This window comes from Labeo rohita, chromosome 12 (genome assembly GCF_022985175.1).
Source record: "Labeo rohita strain BAU-BD-2019 chromosome 12, IGBB_LRoh.1.0, whole genome shotgun sequence".
Lineage (NCBI taxonomy): Eukaryota > Metazoa > Chordata > Actinopteri > Cypriniformes > Cyprinidae > Labeo > Labeo rohita.
Window position 1 is genome coordinate 278,841 of NC_066880.1, and position 27,025 is coordinate 305,865.

The following is a 27,025-nucleotide window of genomic DNA, read 5'->3' on the forward strand; positions in this document are numbered from 1 at the left end:
CAGCAGAACCTGATCTGATGCTTCACTATCGTTGATTTTCTGCTGTATCTGAACTGTATGCGTGTGTGTGTTTGCAGAAATATGACGTGGAGCTGTTTAAGTTGGCACTGCCGTGTCTGAGCGCGGTGGGTGGAGCTTTACCTCCAGATTATATGGAGTCAAACTACATGGCCATGATGGAGAAACAGTCGTCAATGGACGCTGAGGGAAACTTCAACCCGCAGCCCGCCGACACCGGCAGGTCAGACCCAAACGCTCTTCTGCTGGACGAAAACCGCCATCCTCTTCTTCTGAAACCTTGATCTCTAAACTTAAGTGCTTACAGTCAATAAATCTGGTTGGAGATGTTTTCAGATGTGTTTATTGTGGTTTTGTTTCTGTTTGTGTTTCTGCAGTGTTGTTGTTCCTGAGAAACTCGATCATTTCGTCAATAAATATGCAGAATACTCCCATGAAAAATGGTCCATGGATAAGGTCAGAGCTTCTTTCATTTTATTATTAAAGTGACTGAATTACGTTCATCGTTTTTATACTTTTGGCTGTATTTTGTCCTCTTCTCTTAGTAAATCTGATGTTGGGGAATAAATAACCAGATAATCACTGGTAAAAGTCCTTTTTTCAGTAGTGTGACTGTAGCTCAGTGGTTTCTAAAATTGTGTAACTTTACTAGTAACACAATTTACACAGTCTAGTGCTACTTTTCATGAAGTAGCGGTGTAGTGAGTCAAATCACGTCACGTTTGTCTCATATTGTCTGAGTTAAGTGTTCGATTAAAAGAGCTGAATCAATAATCAAACAATGTTCCTCTCTCATAAGTAGCACTGAATTTGATTCATTCATTCAGACTCAACTGAATCAGTGCAGACTGATTCAAAAAATGATTCATAAGTTCATCTTGAGCCATCACTCAATAGAACATTTCTTGCAGTTTGTCTTATTTAACCGGTAACACTTTACATTAAGGTTTCATTAGTTGACATTAGTTACACTAGAAAACATGAATGAATGATGAGCAATAATTTTACAGCATTTGTTAATTTTAGTAAATGTTACATTTAAAATCAAATGTTTCTGTTAACATTAGTTAATGAACAATTGTATTTTTATTAACTAACATTAATAAAGATTAACAAAGGCTGTAAAAATATGTGGCTCGTTGTTAGTTAATGCATTAACTAATGATAATGAAAGGGGCCTTATTGTAAAGTGCTACGGATACTAATATTTTATTTATTTATTATTTATTTGAGTTATTGGAAATAGGGAGCTTCTATTTTACTAGCAGTGTTAAATTCAGATCTTTTCTCAAGTTCTACTCTGGTTTAATTTTTGTCAGTGTTTTTGTGCCAATGAAAAGTACATTTAATGCTTTCTTTGTGACTAAGTACTTTATCAAACAAGTAGCCTGACTGTAGATTAACCTTAAACTAGTAAATTCCATCCTGGCAGAGCACGGTTTGCATCAGCGACGCTGCTGAGAGTTCATTGATGTGTTGATCTGTGTGTCTGTAGTTTGCCGTCGGCTGGGTTCATGGAGAGCAGATGTGTGAATCATCCAGAGTTCATCCGCTGCTCAAACCCTACAAATGTCTGTCTGAGAAGGTACAGAAACCGTTCAGTGATTACACATTTAGAAAGAAAAGTAAACAGCAACGTGTGAGTAGATTTCCAGCATGCCTCTGTGTTTCAGGATAAGGAGGTTTACCGCTGGCCAATCAGAGAGAGTCTGAAGACGATGCTGTCGTGGGGCTGGAGCATCGAGCGGATGAGAGAGAGCGACGCATCTACGTTACACAACCGCACGCGCCGGATCTCTCTGTCCAGTCAGGTCAGAAACGGCCGTATTTACAGTATGAGTGAGTGAATGATGTTATCGTCTGGATAAAAGAAACAGAGAATCACGTAAGGTTTAATGCGCATGACCTTTGACCTCTCGTGTCCCCCTGCAGCGCTCCATAGAGGGCGCTCACGGTTTCAGCCCGCGGCCCGTCGACATGAGCAACGTGACGCTGTCCAGAGACCTGCATGTGAGTGACCCGCTTCACACATCAACAACACAGCTGCAAGTTTGACTCTTTGAAACACACGTTACTGTGTTTGTGTGCTTCAGGCGATGGCGGAGCTGCTGGCCGAGAACTATCACAACATTTGGGCTCAGAAGAAAAAACTGGAGCTGGAATCCAAAGGTCTGTTCACAGAATGCACATTAAATTCATGTTGCATACTATCCTTCTGAACATATAAACCCGAGCACAGCCATCAGATGGCGCTGCAGGGCTGCATATTTCCTCAGTGTGTGTCTGGTGCTGTTTTCTAATGTGTGTGTGTGTGTGTGTGTGTGTGTGTGTGTGTGTGTGCCAGGAGGAGGAAGTCATCCATTACTGGTTCCTTATGACACTTTAACTGCCAAAGAGAAATCCAAAGACCGAGAGAAAGCACAAGACATCCTCAAGTTCTTTCAGATCAACGGATACAGCGTCTCAAGGTGATGCTGTGTGTGTGTGTGTGTGAGCTGCTCTGTCACATTCATCTGTCAACATGGTCTACGTCTCACTTACAATTATCCGTAAATAAATATTAATAGAATTATTTCACAAAAGAAGTCTCTTCTTTTCACCAAGGCTGCATTTATTTAATCAGAAATACAGTACAAATAGTGAAATATTATTACAATTTAAAATGTCTGTTGTGTGGGTGAATATCTGTTGAAATGTAATTGATTTCTGTGATCAAAGCTGAATCTTCAGCATCATTACTCCAGTCTTCAGTGTCACATGATCCTTCAGAAATCATTCTAATATGCTGATTTTCTGATTATTATCAATGTTGAAAACAGTTGTGCTGCACAATGTTTTTGTGGAATCTGCCATTCATTGTATTTTTCCGGATTTACAGGTAAATAAAAAGGTCAAAAGAACAGCATTGTTTGAAATAGAAATCTTTTGTAACATTATAAATGTCTGATCAATTTAATGTGTCCTTGGTGAATAAAAGAATCAACTTCTTAAAAACAGTCTTAAACATAAGTGCAATTGTCAAAAAAAATAAATTAAATATTGAGCGTGAAATATTGAGGGTTTTTTTTTTTATCTGTTCAGAAGCACAGACAAACCCTTTCTGTGTGCTCCACATATTCATTAAGTTCTATGTGTTTCCTGTCCAGTGTTTATGAAATACTTTGGCTAATTTGATGATGTTTTAATCTTCCAGTGTGCTTCATTTCCAGCTCAGTTTAACACATTTCACTGTATTCAAATCCATTGTGTGAAATTATGCCAGATTTCCATCAGAATCGTGACAGATTGATGTGAGGTGTGTGTTTGTGATGTGAGCAGGGCTATGAAAGAACAGGATCTGGACACGCCGTCCATAGAGAAACGCTTCGCCTACACGTTTCTGCAGCAGCTGATCACGTATGTGGATGAAGCTCATGAACACATGCTGGAGTACGGTGAGACGCTCGCTTTAATGCCTTGTCAGTCTCAAAATTAGTGGTCATCATCGTCTCATCAGCTTCTCGTCTTTATTTCAGATGCTGGAGTTCGACCGAAAGGAGACAAAATTCCTCACGAGCAACAGGTCAAATTCTTCGGGAAGGTCTGATTCTCCTGACGGATTCATTTCATGTCAGTCAGTTGTTAAATTCATGCATTGATGGAGTGATTGTTTCACTCATTTCCAGGTTGTGCTTCCGCTGGTGGACCAGTACTTCAAAAACCATCGGCTCTACTTCCTGTCCACCGCCGTTCGACCGATCAGCAGCGGCGGCCACGCCTCCAATAAAGAGAAGGAGATGGTGACCAGGTGATGTGTCTCACGCCCTCAGTACGACTGAAGTCACCATAAAACCGCATTTACTTTGTTCCTCAGTTTGTAAAAATAAAATGCAGGAATGCAGGAACAGAAGTGTATTTTATGCAGAATACTTTAGATTCTCTCATGCAGGTGTCCTTCAGTTTCTAAACACACTTGTGCTATGATTTATTCTCCTTTGGTTTGGTATCTGTCTTCCTCTTCCCCTTCATCCTGATGTTTTCTCTCTCCTGTGACTCTCAGCCTGTTCTGCAAACTAGCCGTTCTGGTGCGGCACCGGATCTCCCTGTTCGGTAAGGCGTGTGTGTCTTGTTTGCGATGGTTTGATGCGTGTTTTGTGCGTCTGGAGGTGTTTTTGAGCCGGAAATCAGTTTGTTGCTCTTGAAGCTGTTTATCTGAGCTCAACCAGCATTAAACATGATCAAATAAGTGTAAAATCTCTGTCCAAGAAGATCTGATGGAGCTCAGAGCTGTGATCTGTTTGATCATTTCAGTGTGTCGTCGTGTGATAAGATGCGTCTCATGGACTTAAGGTGTTTGGAAATTCTAGTTTACAACGCTAGTGAGACTAGAGAGTGTGAAAAACACTGAAGCCTGATTGGTTGAATAGTCTGTGTCTCTGAGACCAATAATGTGTGTCATCATGTTTCTCAGGGAATGATGCCACGTCTATTGTAAACTGCCTGCACATCCTGGGACAGACACTGGACGCCAGGTTAGTCAGACGCACTTCACTAGATCATGATATGTTAGATTAACAGTTACTAGATTATAGAAATATAAGAATGACACAGACTGATGGGATGTACATGATGAAACTGATCTCTCTGGCCGTGTATGTGGCTCAAAAAGTTAGAATTTTTGTATTTTGTGCCCAGGACTGTGATGAAAACCGGTCAGGACTCTGTCAAAGCGGCTCTGAGGGCGTTCTTTGATAACGCAGCAGAAGATCTGGAGAAGACGATGGAGAACCTGCGGCAGGGTCAGTTCACGCACACGCGGTCGCAGCCCAAAGGAGTCACACAGATCATAAACTACACCACCGTCGCTCTGCTGCCCGTCCTCTCATCGCTGTTCGAGCACATCGGACAGAACCTGTTCGGAGAGGATCTCATACGTGAGTCACCTTCCTTCTGTAAATATATCGACATCATATCAGACACCAGCTCTCTCAATTTCCGCCGTTAAATATCTCATATCACTCGATCTCATGTTCTCTGTGTCGTTGCAGTGGATGATGTCCAGGTTTCCTGTTATCGGATTCTGAACAGTTTGTACTCACTTGGAACCAGTAAAAGTATTTATGTTGAGAGGTAATAAACCACCCGACTGATTCATATTTATTCACTTAGCAGATTTTTATTCAAAGCAGTTTACGAGGAATACAGCAGAGTGATTCATCCTAGAAACAATATGGTTCATCTTAAGAAAAGTGATTCATTGTAAACAAAGTGATTCGTCTTAAGCAAAAACATTCATCCTAAACAAAACAATCTTAAATTGATTCGTCCTAAACAAAGTGATTCATCTTAAACAAATTGATTTATCCTGAACAAAGTGATTTATTCTTATTAAAGCAATTCATCCTAAGCAAAGTGATTCACAGATTGAATCAGACTTTAGTTGTTTGATATATGAGTTGAGGAGCATCGTGTGTGTGTGTGTGTGTGTGTGTGTGTGTGTGTGTGTGTGTGTGAGCGGTGTAGTTGATTGTTGTGTGTTGTGTTCAGGCAGCGTCCGGCTCTCGGCGAGTGTCTGGCCGCGTTTTCGGGTGCATTTCCTGTGGCCTTCCTGGAGCCCAGTCTGAACAGACACAACACATACTCCATATACAACTGCAAAAGCTCCCGAGAACGAGCAGGTTCGTCACACACACCCGAACAAACATACATTTAAGCTATAAATTAATTCTGAAATATGTGAAGGTGTTGGTGAATGTTGTTGGTTATTGGTGTTGTTGTATTGGTGATTGTGCTGTGTTAATGCAGACGTGTTTGTGTTGTGTGTTCTGCAGCGCTGGGTCTCCCCGCTCAGGTGGACGAGGTGTGCGCGCTGGTGCCGTCTCTGGAGCGAGCGCTGGAGGAGATCATGGAGCTGGCCGAATCGGGCATGCGTTACACACAGATGCCTCACGTGATGGAGGTGCTGCTGCCCATGCTGTGCAGTTACATGTCTCACTGGTGGGAACACGGACCCGAGAGCAACCCGGAGCGTGCCGAGAGCTGCTGCACCTCGCTGACCTCCGAACACATGAACACGCTGCTGGGAAACATCCTCAAGATCATCTACAACAACCTGGGCATCGACGAGGGAGCCTGGATGAAGAGACTCGCAGGTACACGAGCCCAGGTCACGTACACGAGAATAAACAGTTAGCGTACTTCACTTTCAAATATGAAATAAAGTGTGAAATTAAGAATTTGAATATATGTACCATATTACAAAATATATTTTTAGACCTGTCATGGTATTATCTTATCTTTTTACTTAACCCTAATTTGATTTTTATTTTTTAGTTTGAATTGATTCAATTTGTTGGAAATTCAGAGAATAATTAAAATGATTTTATTGTATTCTGTTCTTCTAGCCACATTTTTATGAATTATTATTGTTTTTATAATTGTTCTTAATTATAACAGAAATATTTCTATATGAGTATATTTATATACATTAACAATTAGCATATTTGGGGAAAAAAAAAAATATATATATATATATATATATATATATATATATGTGTATATATATATATATATATATATATATAGTTACATTTGCTTTTGCTTTAGTACAATGACCGTATAAATAGCCAGATTTTTAATTATTTTTTTATATTTTACGGTTCCTTTTTTAATTTGGATAAAATGTAAAAATTAAAATTTTTAATTACATTATTCCATTTATAAGCAGATTTTCATAAGTTTTAGGGTTGTTTTTTATGAATGATCTTTTTCGATTACAACAAAACTATTTATATATTATATTTAAATATATTTATTTTTAAACTTTTGGTTTAGTACAAGTTTATAATGCCATATTTTAATGAATTATAGACAGTTTTTAAAATTTCATTGTTTATTTTGAATTTGAAATTTAATTTATCAAATCAGTCAGTGAATAATTGCAATTATTCTATTCATATCTAGTTTTTATGAATTATAGACATGTTTTTTTCAGTTATCTTTTTTAATTATAACAATGACATATATTAATATATTTAGATATGAAAATTTTTAAAAATATGTTCTGTATTATCACTCAACATTTTTTCTAACACAGTATAAATGGGTCTTTATATGTGAAAATAATATGGCATATTTTGGAAAGGACATTCCTCATAATGGTGGTTCTTAGCAGGTTTGCAAACCTAGTGAATCGTGTCTCTCTGCGTCTCAGTGTTTTCTCAGCCCATCATCGGTAAAGCCAAGTCTCAGCTGCTGAAGACTCACTTCCTGCCGCTGATGGAGAAGCTGAAGAAGAAGGCGGCGACGGTCCTGCAGGATGAGGAACACATGAAGGCGGAGGGCCGGGGCGAGATGTCCGAGTCTGAGCTCCTCATCCTGGACGAGTTCACCATCCTGGTGCGAGACCTGTACGCCTTCTACCCGCTGCTCATACGCTTCGTCGACTACAACAGGTACGAGGGACACGCTCAGGTGATCTGCGATCGGACCGTCACAGCCGCATCAGTCAACGCTGTTTGTTTTTCAGAGCAAAGTGGCTGAAGGAACCGAACACTGAGGCAGAGGAATTATTCCGTATGGTGGCTGAAGTCTTTATATTCTGGGCCAAATCACACGTGAGCCAAACACACACATACACACAGCGGGCCATGTTTTCTCTTCACTAGCATCACTTTTCATCTTGATGTCTGAAGTCTCATTGAGTTTGTATCAGCTGGTGCTTTGCTGATTTTTAATGGATGTATGCTCAAGTTCACACCTACAAATATATGTCAAATGTTCTGATTATAAAGTGTGTTTGTTCATCATTATTCACATAAAATGACACAAAGTTTGATAAACTGTGTATTTTTCCTCAACAGAACTTTAAAAGAGAAGAGCAAAACTTTGTGGTTCAGAATGAAATCAACAACATGTCCTTCCTCATAACTGATACCAAATCCAAGATGTCTAAGGTAAGAAATCACAAACACACACTGAACCAATTTACTTTCCATCGGTGTGATTGTTTTTATACTGAGCAAGCATCTGACGTTTTGTGACCGTGTTGGACGCTGGATCATGTCAAAGCTGACCTTTTATGTGACCCTGGACCACAAAACCAGTCATAAGGGCCAGTTTTTGTGAAATTGAGATTTATACATCATCTGCAAACTGAATAAATAAGCTTTCCATTAGTGGATAGGATAATATATGGGATATATGAGATACAACTATTTGAAAATCTGGACTTTGAGGGTGCAAAAAAAATCTAAATATTGAGAAAATCTCCTTTAAAGTTGTCCAAATTAAGTTCTTAGCAATGCATATTACTAGTCTAAAAATTAAGTTTTGAAATATTCACAGTAGGAAATTTACAAAATATCTTCATGGAACATGATCTTTACTTAATATCCTAATGATTTGTGGCATAAAAGAAAATCCATGAGTTTGACCCATACAATGTATTTTTGGCTATTGCTGCAAATATACCCGTGATACTTTAGTGGTGCAGGGTCATATATTATCTACTTTACTCTGGTACAGTGATGCTGTCATTGTGATATTATATGATATTTAGATTTTTATCATATGACTGAATGATTATGGTGTATGCATGGAAATGTAGGGTAGATTAAGGAATGTTTTGGCATTATGATGGTACCATGTGCAAAAAGGGAGCCGTATCAGACCAGGAGAGGAAGAAGATGAAGAAACGCGGTGACCGATATTCCCTCCAGACGTCGCTAATCGTCGCCGCTCTCAAGCGTTTACTTCCTGTGGGGCTGAACATCTGCGCGCCGGGAGACCAGGAGCTGATCGGACTTGCCAAGAGCCGTTTCACACAGGTACGGCAAGAACAAGACGCTTCTGCTTTAGTTACGTTACTGAGAGCCATTTATGATGAAGCTGATCCTGTTTCACAGAAAGACACTGAGGACGAGGTGCGAGAGACCATACGGAACAACCTCCACCTGCAGGGAAAGGTGAGCCGACGCTCTTCATCACACCTCTTCAGTCATGTTCACACTGCAGAGAAACACGTCAACACCAGCGTTTAGAAACCATTGAAGGGTCAATGATGTGACGCTCATTTTGTGTCCAGACCTGTCAATTTATTTCATATAAAATAGATCTATTTCCAAATTTTAAAAAAACTGCAGTTAATCACGTCATTGACCCTTAATCTCTTGCATGTGTGTGTAATTTCATCTTCGTTCCATCCCTCATGTGTTCGTCTGCATGTCTGCATGCGTCAGTACCGCGCTTTACACTTCAAAAAGCTGGTCAAGAGACTCATCATCATCTTAAAGTGGATGAAGAGTCGTCATCCTAAAGCTGCGGGCCCAGAAACCCCGCCCCACAAACGCACACCGCTGCTCAAACGCTCCGCCACCCTGGACGTCACCCAGCGTCCCGTGCGTACGCTCCCGTCCCTCCTGAAGAAAGCCTCGTCTGTGGACACCTCTAAACACGTGAAAGCTCCTCTAAAACAGACCGAGCCGCACAGAGACGCCTGCATCAGCAACAGAAACACGTTTACACGCAATAAACTGGTAAGAGCGAGAGACGCCGTAGATCAGAAGAGCTTTATGATCATCAGACACACAAATCCTGTCATGCTGTGAAGAACCATTCACACTGAGTGATTTACAGCACAAAACATCTGCCAAGTGTTGTTTAATAAGCACTGGTAGTTTAAGATGACAGAAGCAGTTATGATATGGCGGGTGAGTATGAACAGTACAGCAATTGTAAACCTGCAGCATCTGCATGAACTGCTGTCAGCTCAAACCTTACATTTGTGATTAAAACATGCATCCTCCTCACTGCTAATGCTGTGCATGTTATCATTCAGTGTCACGCACTAAACGTGCGAGCTGCAGCGTCATCTGTGTGTGTGTGTGTGTGTGCAGCTGGAGGATCCTGCAATCCGCTGGCAGATGGCGCTGTATAAAGACATGCCCAACCGCAGCGAGGACACGTCTGATCCCGAGAAGACCGTCTACAGAGTGCTGAACATCGCACACGTGCTCTTCCACCTCGATCAGGTTAATGTTACTCTAGTAAATCACTGTGACTTTAACGTCTCCACATATAGCTGATTCATTTCTAAACGGGTCATGTTCTACAGTATTCTGGACTGTCATACGCAAATAAGCTCATTTATGATTGGCTGACATCTGCCTACAGGTGTTATCAGGGCAGGCTGAACGTTAAATAGGTGTTAAATAGGTGTTGCTATGTAAATGTGGGCGGGGCATTTGTTAATGAGCTCATGCACTGTAAAAAGAAATTGGTGTGGAGACCATTTTTACAGCAAATTTACAGAAAATCAGAATGTTGATGTTTATAATAACCTAATATATTCATGCCTACAGTTGTATAGTGTGCATCACAGATGATGTGTTTGTTCGATCAGGTGGAACATCCTCAGCGCAGTAAAAAGGCCGTGTGGCACAAGCTTCTTTCCAAACAGAGAAAGAGAGCCGTAGTGGCCTGTTTCAGGATGGCGCCGCTTTACAACCTGCCCAGGTGAGCATCTTCTGTCTCCTGGATCTGGATGATCTAAACGATTCCTGATTCTGATTCTCTGATTCTCAGGCACCGAGCCGTGAACCTGTTCCTCCAGGGTTATGAGAAATCCTGGATTGAGACAGAAGAGCATTATTTTGAGGACAAGCTGATTGAGGATTTGGCCGTACGTATTTATTATGCAGAGCAGGAACTTTCAGATGATATCACTGCGTAATGTGCCATTTACAGGCTGTTTTTGAACAAAAGATTCAAGGGTTAATGCAGAGACACCTTGAACCACAATGACTTGAATCTAAATTTTGAATCCTTGAGCTTCTAAATATTCAGTCTACATGAAACAGTCTGATGTTTACATGAACTGATTTTTGCAGAATGAATCCAGTCCAGATTGAGGTTCTGAAAGATTTTTAAAGTTTTGATTGAGAAAGTACTCAGATTCAAAAGATTACATGGCTACAGTAAACATGTTGTTAAACAGATTATTTAAGATCTTCACTTGCCCTTTCAATCAAAACTTCATTCAGAAGTCATTGAGTCACTGATCTGATAATAATAAGTCAATTTCTGCTACAGAAAGTGCTATATACTCTTCTATACAGAACCTTGAAGAACATCCATGCAGCCTTTCCATTGCACAAAAGGTTCTTTAGATTACAGTGTTCTTCCCACTGAGAAACAAATGGTTGTTTTAAGAAAAAGTAGAAAGGTTGTTTGGGGAAACAAAAGGAGTTATTTTATGGGATTACTGTGAAAAACACCCTTTAGGAAACTCTATTTTCAAGAGCTGGATGAACATCATACTGTAAGTCCGCAGTGGTTTGATTGAGATTCCTGTATTCTGTTTCCCCACATTTGAAAACTTGTATGTTTTTTTTTTTTTGCATGTGTATATGATCTGGTTTTCTCTGAAGGGGTTGTGGTGTGGGTAGCGTATCTGAGGGTCGTGTTTTAGGCTGTTTGGTGTTTTAGAAACCAGGTGGAGAGGAGCCGTCGGAGGAGGACGAGATGACCAAACACATCGACCCGCTACACCAGCTCATACAGCTGTTCAGCAGAACCGCGCTGACTGAGAAATGGTGGGTTTCCTTCAACCTTCAGTTCATATAATCAGTCCAAAGCACACTGAATTTGTTCATTGATCACATCGATCTCACACTTTCCCTGAACTGCTGTTGTTGTTTTGTCGTAGTAAACTCGAGGAGGACAATCTCTACATGGCGTACGCTGATATCATGGCCAAGGTGAGACTCGTTTAGATCATAAGTCTTTCTTTAGACTTGATAAGCTCCTCTGTGAGAGATGCTTAGATTAATGTTGTGCTGTTTGTGTGATCTCTCACAGAGCTGTCATGATGAAGAGGAGGAGGATGAAGAGGAGGTCAAGAGTTTTGAGGTACGTGTCCGTCCGTGACCAGACGGGACGGATCATCTTAAATGCGCTCGCACACTTTGAGTTTGAGTTTCTTTGCAGCTTTGAAGAGCATGAAGCATCTCAGACATGAAGGAATGCTCATGCGTGATCGTCCTGAATTCACTGCTCACGGTGGTCTGCTTGTTTTAACCTCGTACTGGTCTGGTTACCACTAGAAGGATTTTGAGCCATTGGAGACCAGCCCAGAACCTGCAAACCACCCTAGTCTGGTTTAGGTTGCAATGTAGATTTTCATCTGAGCTGGTTTTGCACATACACTCTTTTAAGAAACCCTAAGAACATCTGTCAGTACTCAAGCACGTCATATAAGGCATCACCCAGCCTGAGGAATGAAACCACCTTGGGGCTGAAAGCTAGTTTTTGGCTGATTTCCAGCTCATTAAAGCTGGTTTAGGTGATGATCAGTTGGAATATAAGCTGCTGTGGCTGAAACCAGTCTATCTCCCAGCCTGACAAATGCCTGAAACCCATCTAAGCCCATCAGATTTGAGCAGTTGTGTTTTTGTTAAAACTGTTGGATGATTTTATTAGGTTGTTTCAGTGGTGTTGTGTAATTTACCCTTTAAAAACTTTAGGAAAACAATCACGAGATGAAGCTTTGTGTCTTGAGCACTGACTAGTCTCCGCATCCGCATGGCTAACATCAACACGCTCCGTCACCCTTCTGTTCCAGTTAGTGAAAGCAAACACACTTACAGGCCCAAGAATGAAATGACAAAATTTTGTTTCCGCAGCGTGATATAATGAAAGATTTAAGCATCAAAATTGCCAGCAAAGAAGAGCAGTCTCTGGTAACCAGCGCTGAATGTTCATGTCCATGGCTTCACTCATTCCTTTCGAACTCACGCGTGGTTTCTCACTCATTCCAGACGTTTTATTTCCTCAGCGTGGTTGTTTCTGATTTTATGTAATTCACAGCATGTCGCAGCAGATGGCAGTGCGGCCGCAGCTTCCTGTGTTGTGAAGGCGATAGTGATGTTGCCGCTGACATGATGCTTCATCCTGAGGGTTTCATGTTCCTCCACACTAGCTTTCACTAACCATGTCCCATAGTCTCAACTAGTCTCGAATCAGTATGTATTAGAGGAGATTCTGCTGTGGCTTTGGGAATATGGACCTTCACCCAGCGCCGGCACTGAAAACACAATGACCTTGTGTTTTGGCACATTCGTGAGTCGTCGGTGTGCTGCGTGTGGCGTGAGACGTTCACTGGAGCTGCGTTATGACGTATGGCATCGTATCTGTCCTGCAGGAGAAGGAGATGGAGAAGCAGAAGCTGCTGTATCAGCAGGCCCGACTGCACGACCGCGGCGCGGCTGAGATGGTGCTGCAGACCATCAGCGCCAGTAAAGGTCAGACAGACACAGATTTCCTGAGCTGATGCAGGTTTGTCGTGATGATGCGCTGATGGGAGTGTGTTTGTGCAGGAGAGATGGGGCCGATGGTGGCGTCTACACTGAAGCTGGGCATCGCCATACTCAACGGAGGAAACTCAACCGTTCAGCAGGTGATAGACACACACAAGAACATCAGCTGCTGGTTTCACTTTAATTTTGCATGAAAACATTAGTGGTGATGCACCCAAATAAAAAACCCCCTGAAAATTCAGGATGCACTTGGCCAGAAACCGAACATAAATGTTATTTAATAATCAATCAATTAATCAAATTTATGTCGTACTTGTCACACAACTAAAAACTGAGTTGTACAGTGAGTTCTGTCTTTGCTCAGTTGAAACACTGATTTATCGATTACATGATTATTGCTTAATTTCAGTTGTTCTGTTTCTTCTGATGTTTATTCATGTTTATTTGCTTTCATAACCAGTAATAAAGAGGAAGAAATGATTGCTTCACTACAGCGATCTGTCACCAAACATTAAAGAGCATCAAAAACACATTTAGTGCTTGAATTTAGTGATAAAACTGACCGAAATTGAAAAGCTGACACTTTAATTCTTATTAAAAGTAACAAATTACAAAAATTATTGTGTTTAAGTTCAGTTCATCAACAAAAAACAGCACAGACTACAAGATCGATCTTGAGTTTTAAGAATCCATAACTATTTTGATTGAAAAGATGAGAAATGGCTATTGTTAATGCATACATTACCTGTTTGCCTGTTGTAGTTGTGTAAAATAGATATTGTTAAAATCAGAATGCTCCATCGGAGGAACACTAAATAAACATCACTGTTTTGATCAGTGATTTTGGCACTGCAAATTTGTTTTTTTTTATCAAAAAAATTCTGTTGCTAAAATTTTGGTGCATCACTGGAAAACGTAAATACAATACAAACAAGACAATACACACATGCAGAGCAGGAGATGCAGAAAAATACACATTGATATTCATGTCACTTGGAATATGAGTATGTGGAACAGAATCCCATGGTTCCCTGTGCTGCGCTTTGATGTTTGTGTGTTTTTGTCATCCACCTGCAGAAAATGCTGGACTACCTGAAAGACAAACGGGACGTGGGTTTTTTCCAGAGTCTGGCGGGACTGATGCAGTCGTGCAGGTAAATCCACTTCCTGCTGAGCATCACACGACTGAAGCCAAAGCGCACGCGTGTGTGTGTGATTATAGTGATTACAGTGAATGATGTTTGTGCTCCAGTGTTCTGGATCTCAACGCCTTCGAGAGGCAGAATAAAGCCGAGGGACTCGGGATGGTGACGGAGGAAGGATCAGGTATGATTTTTATCAACAGAAGCAGCTGGTTTATAATCAATAACTATGATTAGAGCTTGATCTGTGTAATTCTGTCATGATGAGATATATAAGCGGGTAATTTTATCAAGGCATGAAATCATCATTTTCATTCCACTTGATTTATCATGCCATTTCTGTGTTAATTGAGTTGAGTTATTGATTTAAAACTACAGTAATGCTACTTTTGTGTTGAGCGCTCATGGCACGTATCCCAGAATCCATTCTGAAGATGTCTCTGTCGGATTGAATTATTTTACCCCTTTTCTTTACGTTTGTGTTCGAGTGGATGATGATGACGAATGCTTGATATGGTCTCCAGACGATTGTAAGCAGAAATACTCAGACTTGAATCTAAAAAAAGCTCCTGATGGTTTTTTTTCGCAAGGGTGCAATGAGAAAAAAAGAGCACTCAGCAGTGTGCGTAAGACACTAACCCTACCCTAACATGTGCTGTCTCTCTCTCTCTCTCTCTATCTTTATGATGTCTGTCTTTCAGAAGTGATGCTTTTGCCATTTTAAGTCAACTGAAGTTATTTTCAAAACTCATTTCTTTTGAGTCTCAGAGATGAAGCATGAATTTTATATTCTTTTTCAGGTTTCTTTATGTTTGCTGTGTTGTAACATGACTTTTAAAGGACTAGTTCACCCAAAATAAACAGTCTGTCATCATTTACTCCTCGTCACGTCGCTCCAAACCCGCGTGAGTTTCTACCGTCATTTTTAGAATAAAATGACTGACACCTTAGTCTTGTCAAATATAATTTAACTAGTAGCGGGCATTTTATACATCTTAAATAAAATGTAATAATAAAGCTTGATAATAAATTAAAAATTGATTGGAAATAACACAAATATATTAAAAAATAAAATATGTATAAAATATACCTATAAATTTATAAAAAAAATAGATTTTCACACCAAAATTTAATTTTAGAAGTTAATTGATATATTTAAGAGTAATATTTTTGTAATGATAAATTCACTGATTTTTTATTTTAGATGAATATTCTTTTTCTTTTTTAGAATAATATTTTTTTTATTTTTAGAGAGAAATGTTTATCATTATTTTAGAAGAAAATTTTGTATAATTTTAGAGAATTTTTAAATTATTATAGAGTAATATTTTTATCAGTGTAGGTGTTCACGCAGCTCTTTATTACACAACCTCTTACTGACCGTGTCTGTCAGGCTCCAAAAAGGAAATGAAATGAACATTGTGCGAGTCATGTTCGCTGAAGAGAGTCGGTCCTGCAGGTTTGAGCTGATGTGAAGATGAGTAAACGATGACAGGAGGTTCATGTTTGTCTGCACTATTCCTTTAACCTGTACAAGTGTTTTTCTCCCTCTGATTATTTCTTTCTCTCTGAATTTTAACTTTTTTTCTCATGAATCCCTCTCTAAACAGTTCTGCACTTTATTCACTCAGGTTTGGATTCAATCAGCATCATTTCTGCTAAAGTCAGACTCACTTTCGTCAAACCTGTAAGTTAAGGGGGAAACTTCTGGTTACTCGTTCAGACTAGTCCTAACCAGATGCGGCACGACGTGCTCTCGATCTCTGACTCGTGAAACGGTTCGGTTTCTGTCCCAGCGTGAAATCTCATTGGTCCACGTAACCGTCCATCTGTGTTCTGATTGGCTGCGATCGGTGTGGACAGATGAAATCCGTTGTGTCGCGTCTGGTTAGGCGTGTGATTGTTCAGAATGGTGCTGATTGAATCCAAGTCTGCTTTTCCCAATCAACAGCGACTGACCTTGTGACCTGTATGACCTCTCACTTTTTTCTTTCCTTTTTTTCTTCTTTTCTTCGGTTTCCGTACCGTCTTCCCCTTTATCAGTCATCACTCATGAGCGTGGTAATTATGCCTTCTGCCATTTTGCTGTGGTTTAGCTGTGTGTGAGCGCTGTTCAGGCCCTGAGCCCAACACCTTCCCTCTGCCCTGCGTTTCCTGTCACATGCCCCGCCCCCGGTAGAGCAGTAGCCAATCACGCGCGGTCTCCGCTCTCCTCTTCGGACTTGCACAGTTTCTGTCATTCTACATGTAAGAACAGGGAACGTGTTTTGATTAGAGAGACCGATAATCATTCTGACCAACATTTTTATCGACATTCACCAATAACAGGAAACAGCAGCGTTGACATGCAAAGTAAGTTCACGTTTAAGGGTGTTTCTTCAACTGTGGCCACATTTGACCCTGTGGATGAAATTAATCTCCATTAAAACACAGACAGGATCATTGGAGAGTCATCAAGAACAAATATCAAATCATTCATTCATTCTCTGATTTAGCTAGTAGCTAGCATTTTATATATGCTAAATAAAATGAAATAATATTTAGACATTGTTTACATGCTATGACAAAATTGACTGGAAATATTATAATATAATATAAAGAGAAAATATGTTTTCACGCAACAAATATTTTTGTTTTGTTTATCATTTTTTATTTTACTAGTATAAGGAATATTTTAATTGTTATAGAATATCATTTGTATTATTTAATATAATTATGTATTCTAAAATACATATAAAGTATAAAAGTATGAATGACAATTTGTGTATTATTTCATTCTATTTTTTATTTTTAAAGAATTATTATTGTAGAGTGATATGTTTTTTATTGTTTTTGAGGTTGTTGTTTGACTAATTTCTATCATTTAAATGAATAAATTCAAGTTATTATTGAAGGTCTGGTCTGAGGGTAAAACAATTCAAATTTATACATAAAAGGCTAAATAAATAAATAAATAAAGGTTTTTGGGGACCTTTATGAAAGAAAAGCTGTTTTTAGGTAAGAAGATTCAGTATGAGTTAGCGGGCGTGAGTGGCAGTAGTTGCAGAAACACCCGTTTACTGTTGCAGACTCCAAAAGCAGTGGGCGTATCTGTAGACTGTAAGCTCCTCCCCTTCCTGCTCCTCCTGTCCTCTTCCTGTCAGGCCGTCAGAGGCGCAGCGGCTGGGTGTTTGGTTAGGAGCGTGTGTCTCTGTGGTTTGTTGTGGCCGCGCTGCTCTGAGAGGATGATGATGGTGATGGTGATGGTCTCTCAGCAGCAGTCACCCCAGTCCTCTTCCTCTTCCTCTTCCTCTTCCTCCTCCTCTCTGATTGGTCTGAGCTGTTCAGTTGGTGTCGTGTGCTGTCGTTCCTGCCGTTCCTGCTGTTTCCTTCACTCTTCTTCTTTTTGTTGATGGTCAGGCTGTTTCTTTTGCTCTTACGTGTCGTTTTTGTTCTTTTCCGAGCGTTTGGTTGTGTTTTTCTGCAGTTCAGTGTTGTGTTTTCTGTCCTATCATCCATCTGCATTTCCGTTGACTGGTTTGATCACGCGTCATCATTCAACGTTCAGTTTGACGTTTTGATAATGATGGACCAGAGGAAGTCTAACCAAACCACAGATATTTGTCATATTTATTATTGTGTATTTACATGTATATTCTATCATAATGTGTAGTAAATGCGTAGCACTTGTGTAATTGAGTATTTTGCATGCTTCATTAAAGTTAATGGTAATGATCTGAGTGTGTAGTTGAAGTCGTCAGGCTTCTTTTCTGGTTGATCATCGTCCTGAAGCTCAGCTGAAAGTGTGTTTATCCTCTCATCTGAAACGGCAGTCAGAAACTTCTCAGGACTGTTTGATTCGTCTCAGTCCCAAAGCTCAGCTGGACCTTATTTAGTGTGCTCTACATAGACAGCAGCGTCTACAGTGTTGAATCAATCGTCACCGCTTCACCTGCTCATAGTGAAATGTATCACAACAATCTTTTCACTTTTAATTTGCCTCGGGCCCAACTGCTGCAGCCATCAAAGTCAAAATGAGTTTCTGTTTAAGTTGGTTAGTGAAAACATTGGACATATTTCTTTGAGCTTCTGTCAGTTAAATAAAGGTTAAAGAGAATTAGCGAATCACAGCTTATCTGGAAGTTGGGTTGTATGTCAATAATTGACTTTTCTCTCAATTCGACTCCTGTTTTCTGAGATGTTTGGCCTCTCTGTTGAAGAACACACGTACAGTAGAGCTGCTTCAAAATGAAAATAAAACATGATGCCGACTTCCATGTGGAACGGCCTGTACGTCCTAACATGCTGTCTGTGTAGGGAGGAAACGAATCCCTCATATACTGAGGTGAAGCACTTTCAGGTCGGCTTGTGAGAGGAACATGTGTATGTGGTTCTCTGGAGGTTTTGATAGTTGTGACAGTGGTGTTTAGCTCAGAGCTCAGCTGCTCTTCCTCAGATCCTGTGACTTTAGAAACATTCGCCATCCCGTTCCTCCGTGTGACCAGAGCAGCTCCGCGTCTCCAGACGTCTCCTGTCAGATCTCTCTAGAATCTTGTACGATAACAGCTCTGCTAAACCAACATTATCAGACAGCTGTGTGTGTGTTGGTTGATGGATGATGGGCAGCTCGTTTCATGTGTAATGTTGAAATGAACAACTATTAGTCTGTGTCTCAGAAGTATTTTCCCAACATCTTCCACAATAGGAACATAATATAATGTTATTGCAACAATAATTGTAGCATGCATTTTTGTAGCACGTACTCAATGTAATATGACAAGGCCTATGGGTAACCAACAGGTATTATTACAATAATTATTGAAGTCAAATTTTAAAGTTTTTTTAAAGCATAAAAGCTAATGCATTTAGAGGTGTAAATGCACTGATTTAAGAATAAAAATTAAATGTGTCAAATATGACATTGAATAATCATTTCTGAATTACAGTTAGGCCTCATTAGTTAACATGAACTAACACTGAACAGTACTTCCGCAGCACTTAATGTTCATTTCAGCAATTATTAATGCATTAAAAATACATTTAGCATTTGTTAATGCATTGTGAACTAATATAAATGTGTATTTTTGTTAAATAATATTAGCAAAGATTAATAACAAATGCTGTTTGAGGTATATTGCTTACCGTTAGTTCATGAGGTCATAAAGTGTTACCAGAATTATCAAATTTCACATGTGATGTTTAATTTTGATTATTAAATCAATGCGTTTTACATCTCTAAATGTAATATTAGCTTTTACTCAGTTCACTTTGAATTCATTTTGTTTTGAACTCTTTCCCCGCCAACTTTTTTGAAAACAAGTTGCCAGCCACCGCCAGCACGTTTGCTGATTTTCACGAAAATTTCATGGCCCCCAGAATATTTTGTTGTATGAGGTCATAGAGATCAGACCATCTACTTTCGAACAAAAAAATCTGTTTTATTCCAGCTTCAAGCATTGTGTTTAATCAACACTTGAATGTTGATATGTTTCGTAAAAAATTGGCTCATATTCAGCACTATTATCAATGCAAAGATGCAATAGATTGCTTCCATCAGCACCCCTAACGCTTGCACAGTCCTTTACCACTTCCTGTATCTACATTTCACTCTGTTACATCAGGCAGTTTTCATCTGATACATACATACATATGATATCGCTCGTTTCTACGTCTTCCTGGTCTGTGTTTTTGATTGGCACATTCTAGACTCACTTTGGAGATGCAATGAAAACACAGAAACCTGGAAAATTCAGTTTTTGGCAGGGAAGTGTTTTCTTGTGAATAACAGAAAATTCAGTGTTTTGGTGGGGAAAGAGTTAAAGCACATTGAAATACAACACAGTGTTGTTCCACAGTTCTGCACAGAATCAAAAGACAAATAAAAGCACAAATCCACAATAGAACGAATCAAAGCCCATCATGCTGGTGTCAGTGCTGTGTGCTGATGTAGTCTGACAGCGGGCGTCTGGGGACGGAGGATGAAGCGCTGCTGGTCTCGTGACCCTCCTCATCCCAGAGCTCATTTACAGTCTGTGTGTGGGTCAGTGTGTTCTGAGTCCTGCACCGGCACACGCTCGTCATCGCAGCGCTCTAACGCCTGACTCTGCTGCCGCGCAGGTGAAAAGGTCATGCAAGATGACGAATTCACCTGTGACCTCTTCCGCTTCCTGCAGCTGCTCTGTGAGGGACACAATTCAGGTGAGTCTCAATGGTTCATTAGTGTTCCAGATCCCCACTTCACTTTGACACTGAGCGGTGTTATTTTAGCATCTTTGCTGACCCCAAACTTTGAACAGTAGTGTATATTGTTAGAAAACCTTTCTATTTTAAATAAATGCTGTTCTTTTTAACCTTTTTTGATCAAAGAATCCTTAAAAAAAGTCACAGGTTCCAAAAAAATATTTGGCAGCACAACTTGATATATTAGAATGATTTCTGAAGGATCATGTGACACTGAAGACTGGAGTTATAATTCTGAAAATTCAACTTTAATTACAGATATGAATAAAATTTTAATATATATATTAATATAAAAAACATGTTTTACATTGTAATAATGTTTCACAATATTACATTTTTTCTTTATACTTTTTATTCTTAACACAGCCTTGATGAGCATAAGAAACGTCTTTAAAAACCATTAAAAATCTTACTGATCCCAAACTTGTGAGTGGCAGTGTATATAAAATCTAAGACATAACACAGGTGAACATGTTTATTTTATGTCTGTGAAGTTTTTGTTAATTTTTATGTACGTACGCACACCCTGATACTGAGTAGCATGTCAGATTAGTATAGTGTGCTGCAAATTTTACTTTTATAATCTGTTGTATATGTAGGTGGAAAAGAATATGTAAAAGATTATGAATAGTAGACATTACATGACGTTACATACAGTGACTTCGTGAAATACATTTATTAATCACAAGCCTCATTACGTGTTTAATGTATGATGTAGCTCTACTTGTTCAGATAGTGACGACAACTGTGTGTCTGTACATCAGACTTTCAGAACTACCTGAGAACACAGACAGGAAACAACACGACGGTCAACATCATCATCTCCACCGTGGATTATCTGCTCAGAGTCCAGGTGAGCGATTCTCCACGAACACATCAGGATCACGCTCTCGTAACACACATCTGACACACGTGTGCTCTGCGTGTCCTCAGGAGTCCATCAGTGATTTCTACTGGTACTACTCCGGGAAAGACGTCATCGATGAACAAGGCCAGCGCAATTTCTCCAAAGCAATCAATGTAGCCAAACAAGTCTTCAACACTCTCACAGAGTACATTCAGGTACGATCCGGCGCTCCGCTGCACTTCAGAGCAGTTCAGCGCATTTACCGTCTCATGAGGGATTCATCAGAGACCTGAGGATCTCTAGTGCGTATGATTTACACGATGGAGAAAACAAACATCCCTGAAATAGAATTCATTGTATAACAGTAATATAATTATACAACAGCATCATTTGGCAAATTTTGACGTAATATATCAAATGTCAGGCTGTGCAATTAATCATGTTCATTAAAATTAACATCAGTACTATATAGAAGAATGTACTATTTAACATACTTAATAGTAACGATAAAACAATACACAGTATAAAGGAAAGAAAATAAGGAAAATGTGGATAATTATACAACTGTAAACTTCTGTTGAAGAACACTTTATTTGACAAAAAATGTTGAACTGAAAATGTTTTGATTCAAAGGAATTGTTATGCTTTTTATTTGACTTGAAAAAAAAAGTTAATTAAATTAAGTTGAATGAATTTTTGATGACAAATTTATATTAAATTCAGTCAAAACATAACACAGGTTTCATAGAGCCGTATTATTGTTATTAGTTTTTAAACTGGTAAAGTTTGATTAATTATATTGATTAGGCATGAAAAATGAAAATGGAAAATTTGGGGAGGAAAATAAAACAGAATTTGGTAAAAAAAAAAAAAAAAAACATGTTGGCCCTCAATAAATGCTGAAGTGTTTGTGTGATTTTAGGGCCCTTGTACGGGGAATCAGCAGAGTCTGGCTCACAGCCGCCTGTGGGACGCAGTTGTTGGTTTCTTGCACGTTTTTGCACATATGCAGATGAAGCTGTCTCAGGTAAACATCTACAGTGATGTTCAAGAAACACAGCAAACTTTCTGCAAATACACAATGACACTCAGAACCCGTTTATCTGCTCTCGTGCTGTTTCCGTTACTGTGATGTTTTGGTGCTGCAGGATTCAAGCCAAATCGAGCTGCTGAAGGAGCTTATGGATCTTCAGAAGGATATGGTCGTGATGCTTCTGTCCATGCTGGAAGGTGAGTTCAGAGATTTGACTCATTGTCAGGGTTCCCACGGGTCCTTGAAATCCTTGAAAGTTTGTGAATCTAAAAAAAATTTCAAGGCCCTGGAAAGTTTTTGAAAATAAATATACATAGATTCAGGTCTTTGAAAGTGCTTGAATTTATTTTGCACAAGAGGTTTTCTGGAAAAAGTTCCATATTATTCCCTCCAGTCTGCTAATGTGTTATTTCACCAACACTGTGTGGCCTATACATACTAGCTTGCTTGATTTACGTTACACACATTTAGTGTTTCCCACAGACTTTGTGTTGTTCATGCGCGCACAAAACTACTACGGTACCTCAACGTTACACAGACACAATGAAACATTGCAAAAATAGGCTAAAAACCCCTGAAACGTGATGCCTGGAAAATACAAGTTTCAAGATATTTGGCTCACCAAAGAAGATTACAAAGAATGGCTTGCCAGAGATCCACAGGACCATCACTTGGCCAGGTGCAGAGCCAAATATCCTTCAGTTTTTTGCTAAAACCAAATACGACAAATAGAATATCAGATATCTGTCATATGACCAAAAGTAAATGCATAAAAAAGAACCTTTTTTGCATAGTTGTGTTTGACACATGAAAACTGTAACAATGTGTCGTACAAGGTAACACCATGTAAACTTGAAATGTTGTCTCCAGATTAAGTCCTTGAGGGTATTAGAGGGTATTGGACCTTGAAAGTCTTTGAAAGGTCCTTGAATTTGAAGTCAAGCGAGGTGTGGGAACAAAGCAGACAAACAATCATCTTTCCCTTCATTTAGGAAATGTTGTGAATGGCACCATTGGAAAGCAGATGGTGGACATGCTGGTGGAGTCCTCGAACAACGTGGAGATGATTCTGAAGTTCTTTGACATGTTCCTCAAACTGAAAGATCTGACATCGTCAGACACCTTCAAAGAGTACGACCCCGACGGCAAAGGCGTCATCTCCAAGAGGGACTTCCACAAGGCCATGGAGAGCCATAAACACTACACCCAATCCGAGACAGAGTTCCTGCTCTCCTGCGCGGAAACCGACGAAAACGAGCTCCTGGACTACGAAGAGTTCGTCGAACGCTTCCACGAGCCGGCCAAGGACATCGGCTTCAACGTGGCCGTCCTTCTGACCAACCTGTCGGAGCACATGCCCCACGACTCGCGCCTCCAGACCTTCCTGGAGCTGGCCGAGAGCGTGCTGAACTACTTCCAGCCGTACCTGGGCCGCATCGAGATCATGGGCAGCGCCAAGCGCATCGAGCGCGTGTACTTCGAGATCAGCGAGTCGAGCCGCACGCAGTGGGAGAAGCCGCAGGTCAAGGAGTCCAAGCGGCAGTTCATCTTCGACGTGGTGAACGAAGGCGGCGAGAAGGAGAAAATGGAGCTCTTCGTCAACTTCTGCGAAGACACCATCTTTGAGATGCAGCTGGCGGCGCAGATGTCCGACGCCGGCGAGCGCTCGGCTAGCAAAGAGGACAGCGAGAGAGAGAAACCCGAGGAGGAGAGTCCCGAGATGGGCTTCTTCTCCGTCACCACCGTACGGACGGCCCTGTTCGCCTTACGATACAACGTCATGCTCCTAATGAAGGTGCTGTCCATGAAGAGCCTCAAGAAGCAGGTGAAGAAAGCCAAGAAGATGACGGTGAAGGACCTGGTGACCACGCTGGTGTCCTTCTACTGGAGCGTCCTGCTGGGACTCCTGCACTTCGCCTTCAGCGTCGCTCGAGGATTCTTCCGGATCATTTACAACAGCTTTCTCGGAGGCGGTCTGGTGGAGGGCGCCAAGACCATGAAGGTGTCGGAGCTCCTGGCCAACATGCCCGACCCGACGCAGGACGAGGTGAGAGGAGAGACCGAGGAGGGCGAGAAGAAACCCGCCGACAAAACCTCGCCCGAGGAAGACCTGGCCGATCTGACGGTGGCCACGGACGACACCGACCTCCTGTCCGATATATTCGGTTTGGATCTGAAGAGAGAAGGCGGCCAGTACAAACTGATGCCTCACAATCCGAACGCCAGCCTCACGGATCTGCTCAACACGCCCGTCCCGCCTCCGCCCACACCCTCACCGGAGCTCCGCAGACGACACCAGGTAACAGGTTCATTTAGTCTTTCCAAAAATACTCATGACACATCATGAAACACTAACTGCGACTATGTTGACATGCAATACCTTTGAAGAAAAAAGACAAAACTAAAGTGTAAACAAACACACTCTATACCCAAAATTTCTTTTCTTAATTTCTTCAACAAAAAGAGACCTCAAAAAATCTAGACCTCAAGCTTGAGGTGTCCAGAGGTCATGAGTTTAAATCCTCAAATCAAAGCTTCTCTCTTAAATAGACACATTTTCTGCCTCGTGTTTTACTTCCTGTCTTCTTTTGCTTTACTATCTTCCCAACCTGGCAACCACACCCGTTGTCTTATGAGTTTCGTGTTTCACAATCACAGGGTTAAAGGCTCACCAAAAAGCACAGTATATAGCCTACTTCAGCTAAAATAATGTTGTTGTTTTTTTTTAATAATGCCATTGATAATTAAGTTAATGCGTATTCAAAACAATCACATTAGCAAAGTTTGTACTATTTTCTGCTTATTTTGATAAACAAAAGAATTAATCGATAAATAAATAGGCTGCTGTCATTAAAATATGTTAATATAAAACATTTTCAAATGTAGAAACAAAATCATTTTAAAAAGTGAAGATTCTGAAAGCATTGACATCCCATAATTATTTAATATATATTTACAGTAGTAACAACAAATGATATTTTTAATATGATATGTTTAATATCATGTTTTTGAATATTATAATGTTTATAAATATTTTCATTCTAAATATGGTGATTATCTCTAAGATGGACACAAACATGAATCATGTCAACAAATGGAAAAGTCAGTCACCTATTAATTATCTTGTAAATTATTGTGCCTTTTGGCCCCAACAGCAGGGGCGATTTTTACCCCAAATACCATACTTTTACATGTTCTTTTCATTATTGAAGAACAGTTGCTTTAATTATTTTAAACCAAACTAGGAATCATTAAGACGGCCTTTGTCTGAAAATGTATTGAATAATTTTGCGTTTCTCATTTGCTACAACATAAAAAAAATCTAATATTATAGTTTGCACAAAATTAACTACATGGAAACACGTCACTGCCAGGAGTTATTGCTCAAACGTAAAAGGACCGTTTACATTATTAAAACTAGAAGCATGTATTAACTTCAAGATTATTTTTTATCTTGTAAACTACCCATGTACAGCATGTTATATGCACGTGTGTGTGGGACAGAGGGGAACACGCCTGCATCACAGCATGTTGACTATATCATGAATCAAAGCACAGCTGTCGGAGAACACCTGAAAAGAGTGACCGAATGAACGACGCTAGTCTGTATTTGCAGTACACAAGCTGAGGTTCAGCTACGTGTGACAAACGCTGCCAGTGTGAAAGCACAGTGGGCTTGTGCCGCTCCCGCTCTGCATACACACGGCTTCTGCGCTGCCTCTGCTCTGCTTGCGCATCCAGTGTGAAACTGGCGTTACACTGGAAAAGATCTGAAAATGATCTGAAAGCATCAACAAACATGCATGTTGCGGTTTAGTGATCTCCTTTGGGATTTTGCTCAAATGAAAGTGTCATACAGTCAGTCTGTGTTTCTTCACAAGACTGTTTGGTGCAACTAAATCTGCCATTAACCCTTCTCATAATGAACTATATAATAAATCCAAACAAAATCTCGACTGTATTGTTTGTGATTGAGGCTGAATAAATGCACTGATGCACCTCTGTGCCACAATACAAAGTTTGTTGTTTTAATAGACATGAATTTAATTGTTGGAATTAATATTGTGAATATTACTGTTTTAGCTTTTGAAATAAGCTTTTGAGTTTGAACATTTTTCGTAATGTAGACAATGTGTGTTTATATTCCTGATAATATAATAAATCAGAGAACTAGATGAGGTTAATTGGAAATTCAGTAATTCTGATGTAACTTCTCAATCATGATCAGCAACCACGATTATAATTTTGAGCAAAATAATTGTGATTATCAGTTTAACCATTACTGTCAAACCAAAATTTATTCAGACACCTTCAACATTTCTCACATTATCACAGTTTATTTGCAATAGTTTAGAAAACGGTAATAAAATATGACCAGAACTCAAGAGTTAAACAATCAGAGTATTTGGTCGCAAATGTTTATCAATTTTACCTGTAGTCCGCTGTATGAAGAATTTTGGGGTATAATATG

The 27,025-nt window shown here is 39.9% G+C and overlaps 1 protein-coding gene across 14 annotated transcripts in view; it reads left to right on the top strand.

The window, feature by feature from the left end:
- The window catches only part of ryr2a (ryanodine receptor 2a (cardiac)), a 91,342-nt gene that overhangs the window by 52,935 nt on the left and 11,382 nt on the right, over positions 1-27,025 (top strand). For 9 of the 14 annotated variants that reach the window (XM_051123784.1, XM_051123785.1, XM_051123786.1 and 6 more), the window contains 38 exons: positions 78-241; positions 396-474; positions 1,514-1,603; positions 1,692-1,829; positions 1,951-2,028; positions 2,112-2,187; positions 2,363-2,486; positions 3,337-3,452; positions 3,534-3,598; positions 3,684-3,805; positions 4,058-4,107; positions 4,469-4,529; positions 4,693-4,931; positions 5,046-5,127; positions 5,545-5,675; positions 5,829-6,149; positions 7,211-7,451; positions 7,526-7,613; positions 7,860-7,952; positions 8,655-8,825; positions 8,904-8,963; positions 9,894-10,028; positions 10,400-10,512; positions 10,582-10,678; positions 11,485-11,591; positions 11,705-11,756; positions 11,857-11,907; positions 13,199-13,298; positions 13,374-13,453; positions 14,391-14,467; positions 14,566-14,639; positions 16,499-16,516; positions 20,552-20,632; positions 21,439-21,527; positions 21,608-21,736; positions 22,444-22,548; positions 22,670-22,751; positions 23,547-24,853. In XM_051123784.1, the coding sequence (XP_050979741.1) occupies positions 78-241; positions 396-474; positions 1,514-1,603; positions 1,692-1,829; positions 1,951-2,028; positions 2,112-2,187; positions 2,363-2,486; positions 3,337-3,452; positions 3,534-3,598; positions 3,684-3,805; positions 4,058-4,107; positions 4,469-4,529; positions 4,693-4,931; positions 5,046-5,127; positions 5,545-5,675; positions 5,829-6,149; positions 7,211-7,451; positions 7,526-7,613; positions 7,860-7,952; positions 8,655-8,825; positions 8,904-8,963; positions 9,894-10,028; positions 10,400-10,512; positions 10,582-10,678; positions 11,485-11,591; positions 11,705-11,756; positions 11,857-11,907; positions 13,199-13,298; positions 13,374-13,453; positions 14,391-14,467; positions 14,566-14,639; positions 16,499-16,516; positions 20,552-20,632; positions 21,439-21,527; positions 21,608-21,736; positions 22,444-22,548; positions 22,670-22,751; positions 23,547-24,853 (5,286 nt within the window). The remainder of the gene's footprint in view (positions 1-77; positions 242-395; positions 475-1,513; positions 1,604-1,691; positions 1,830-1,950; positions 2,029-2,111; positions 2,188-2,362; positions 2,487-3,336; positions 3,453-3,533; positions 3,599-3,683; positions 3,806-4,057; positions 4,108-4,468; positions 4,530-4,692; positions 4,932-5,045; positions 5,128-5,544; positions 5,676-5,828; positions 6,150-7,210; positions 7,452-7,525; positions 7,614-7,859; positions 7,953-8,654; positions 8,826-8,903; positions 8,964-9,893; positions 10,029-10,399; positions 10,513-10,581; positions 10,679-11,484; positions 11,592-11,704; positions 11,757-11,856; positions 11,908-13,198; positions 13,299-13,373; positions 13,454-14,390; positions 14,468-14,565; positions 14,640-16,498; positions 16,517-20,551; positions 20,633-21,438; positions 21,528-21,607; positions 21,737-22,443; positions 22,549-22,669; positions 22,752-23,546; positions 24,854-27,025) is intronic. The other 5 variants (XM_051123788.1, XM_051123795.1, XM_051123797.1 and 2 more) reach the window with 1 other exon arrangement.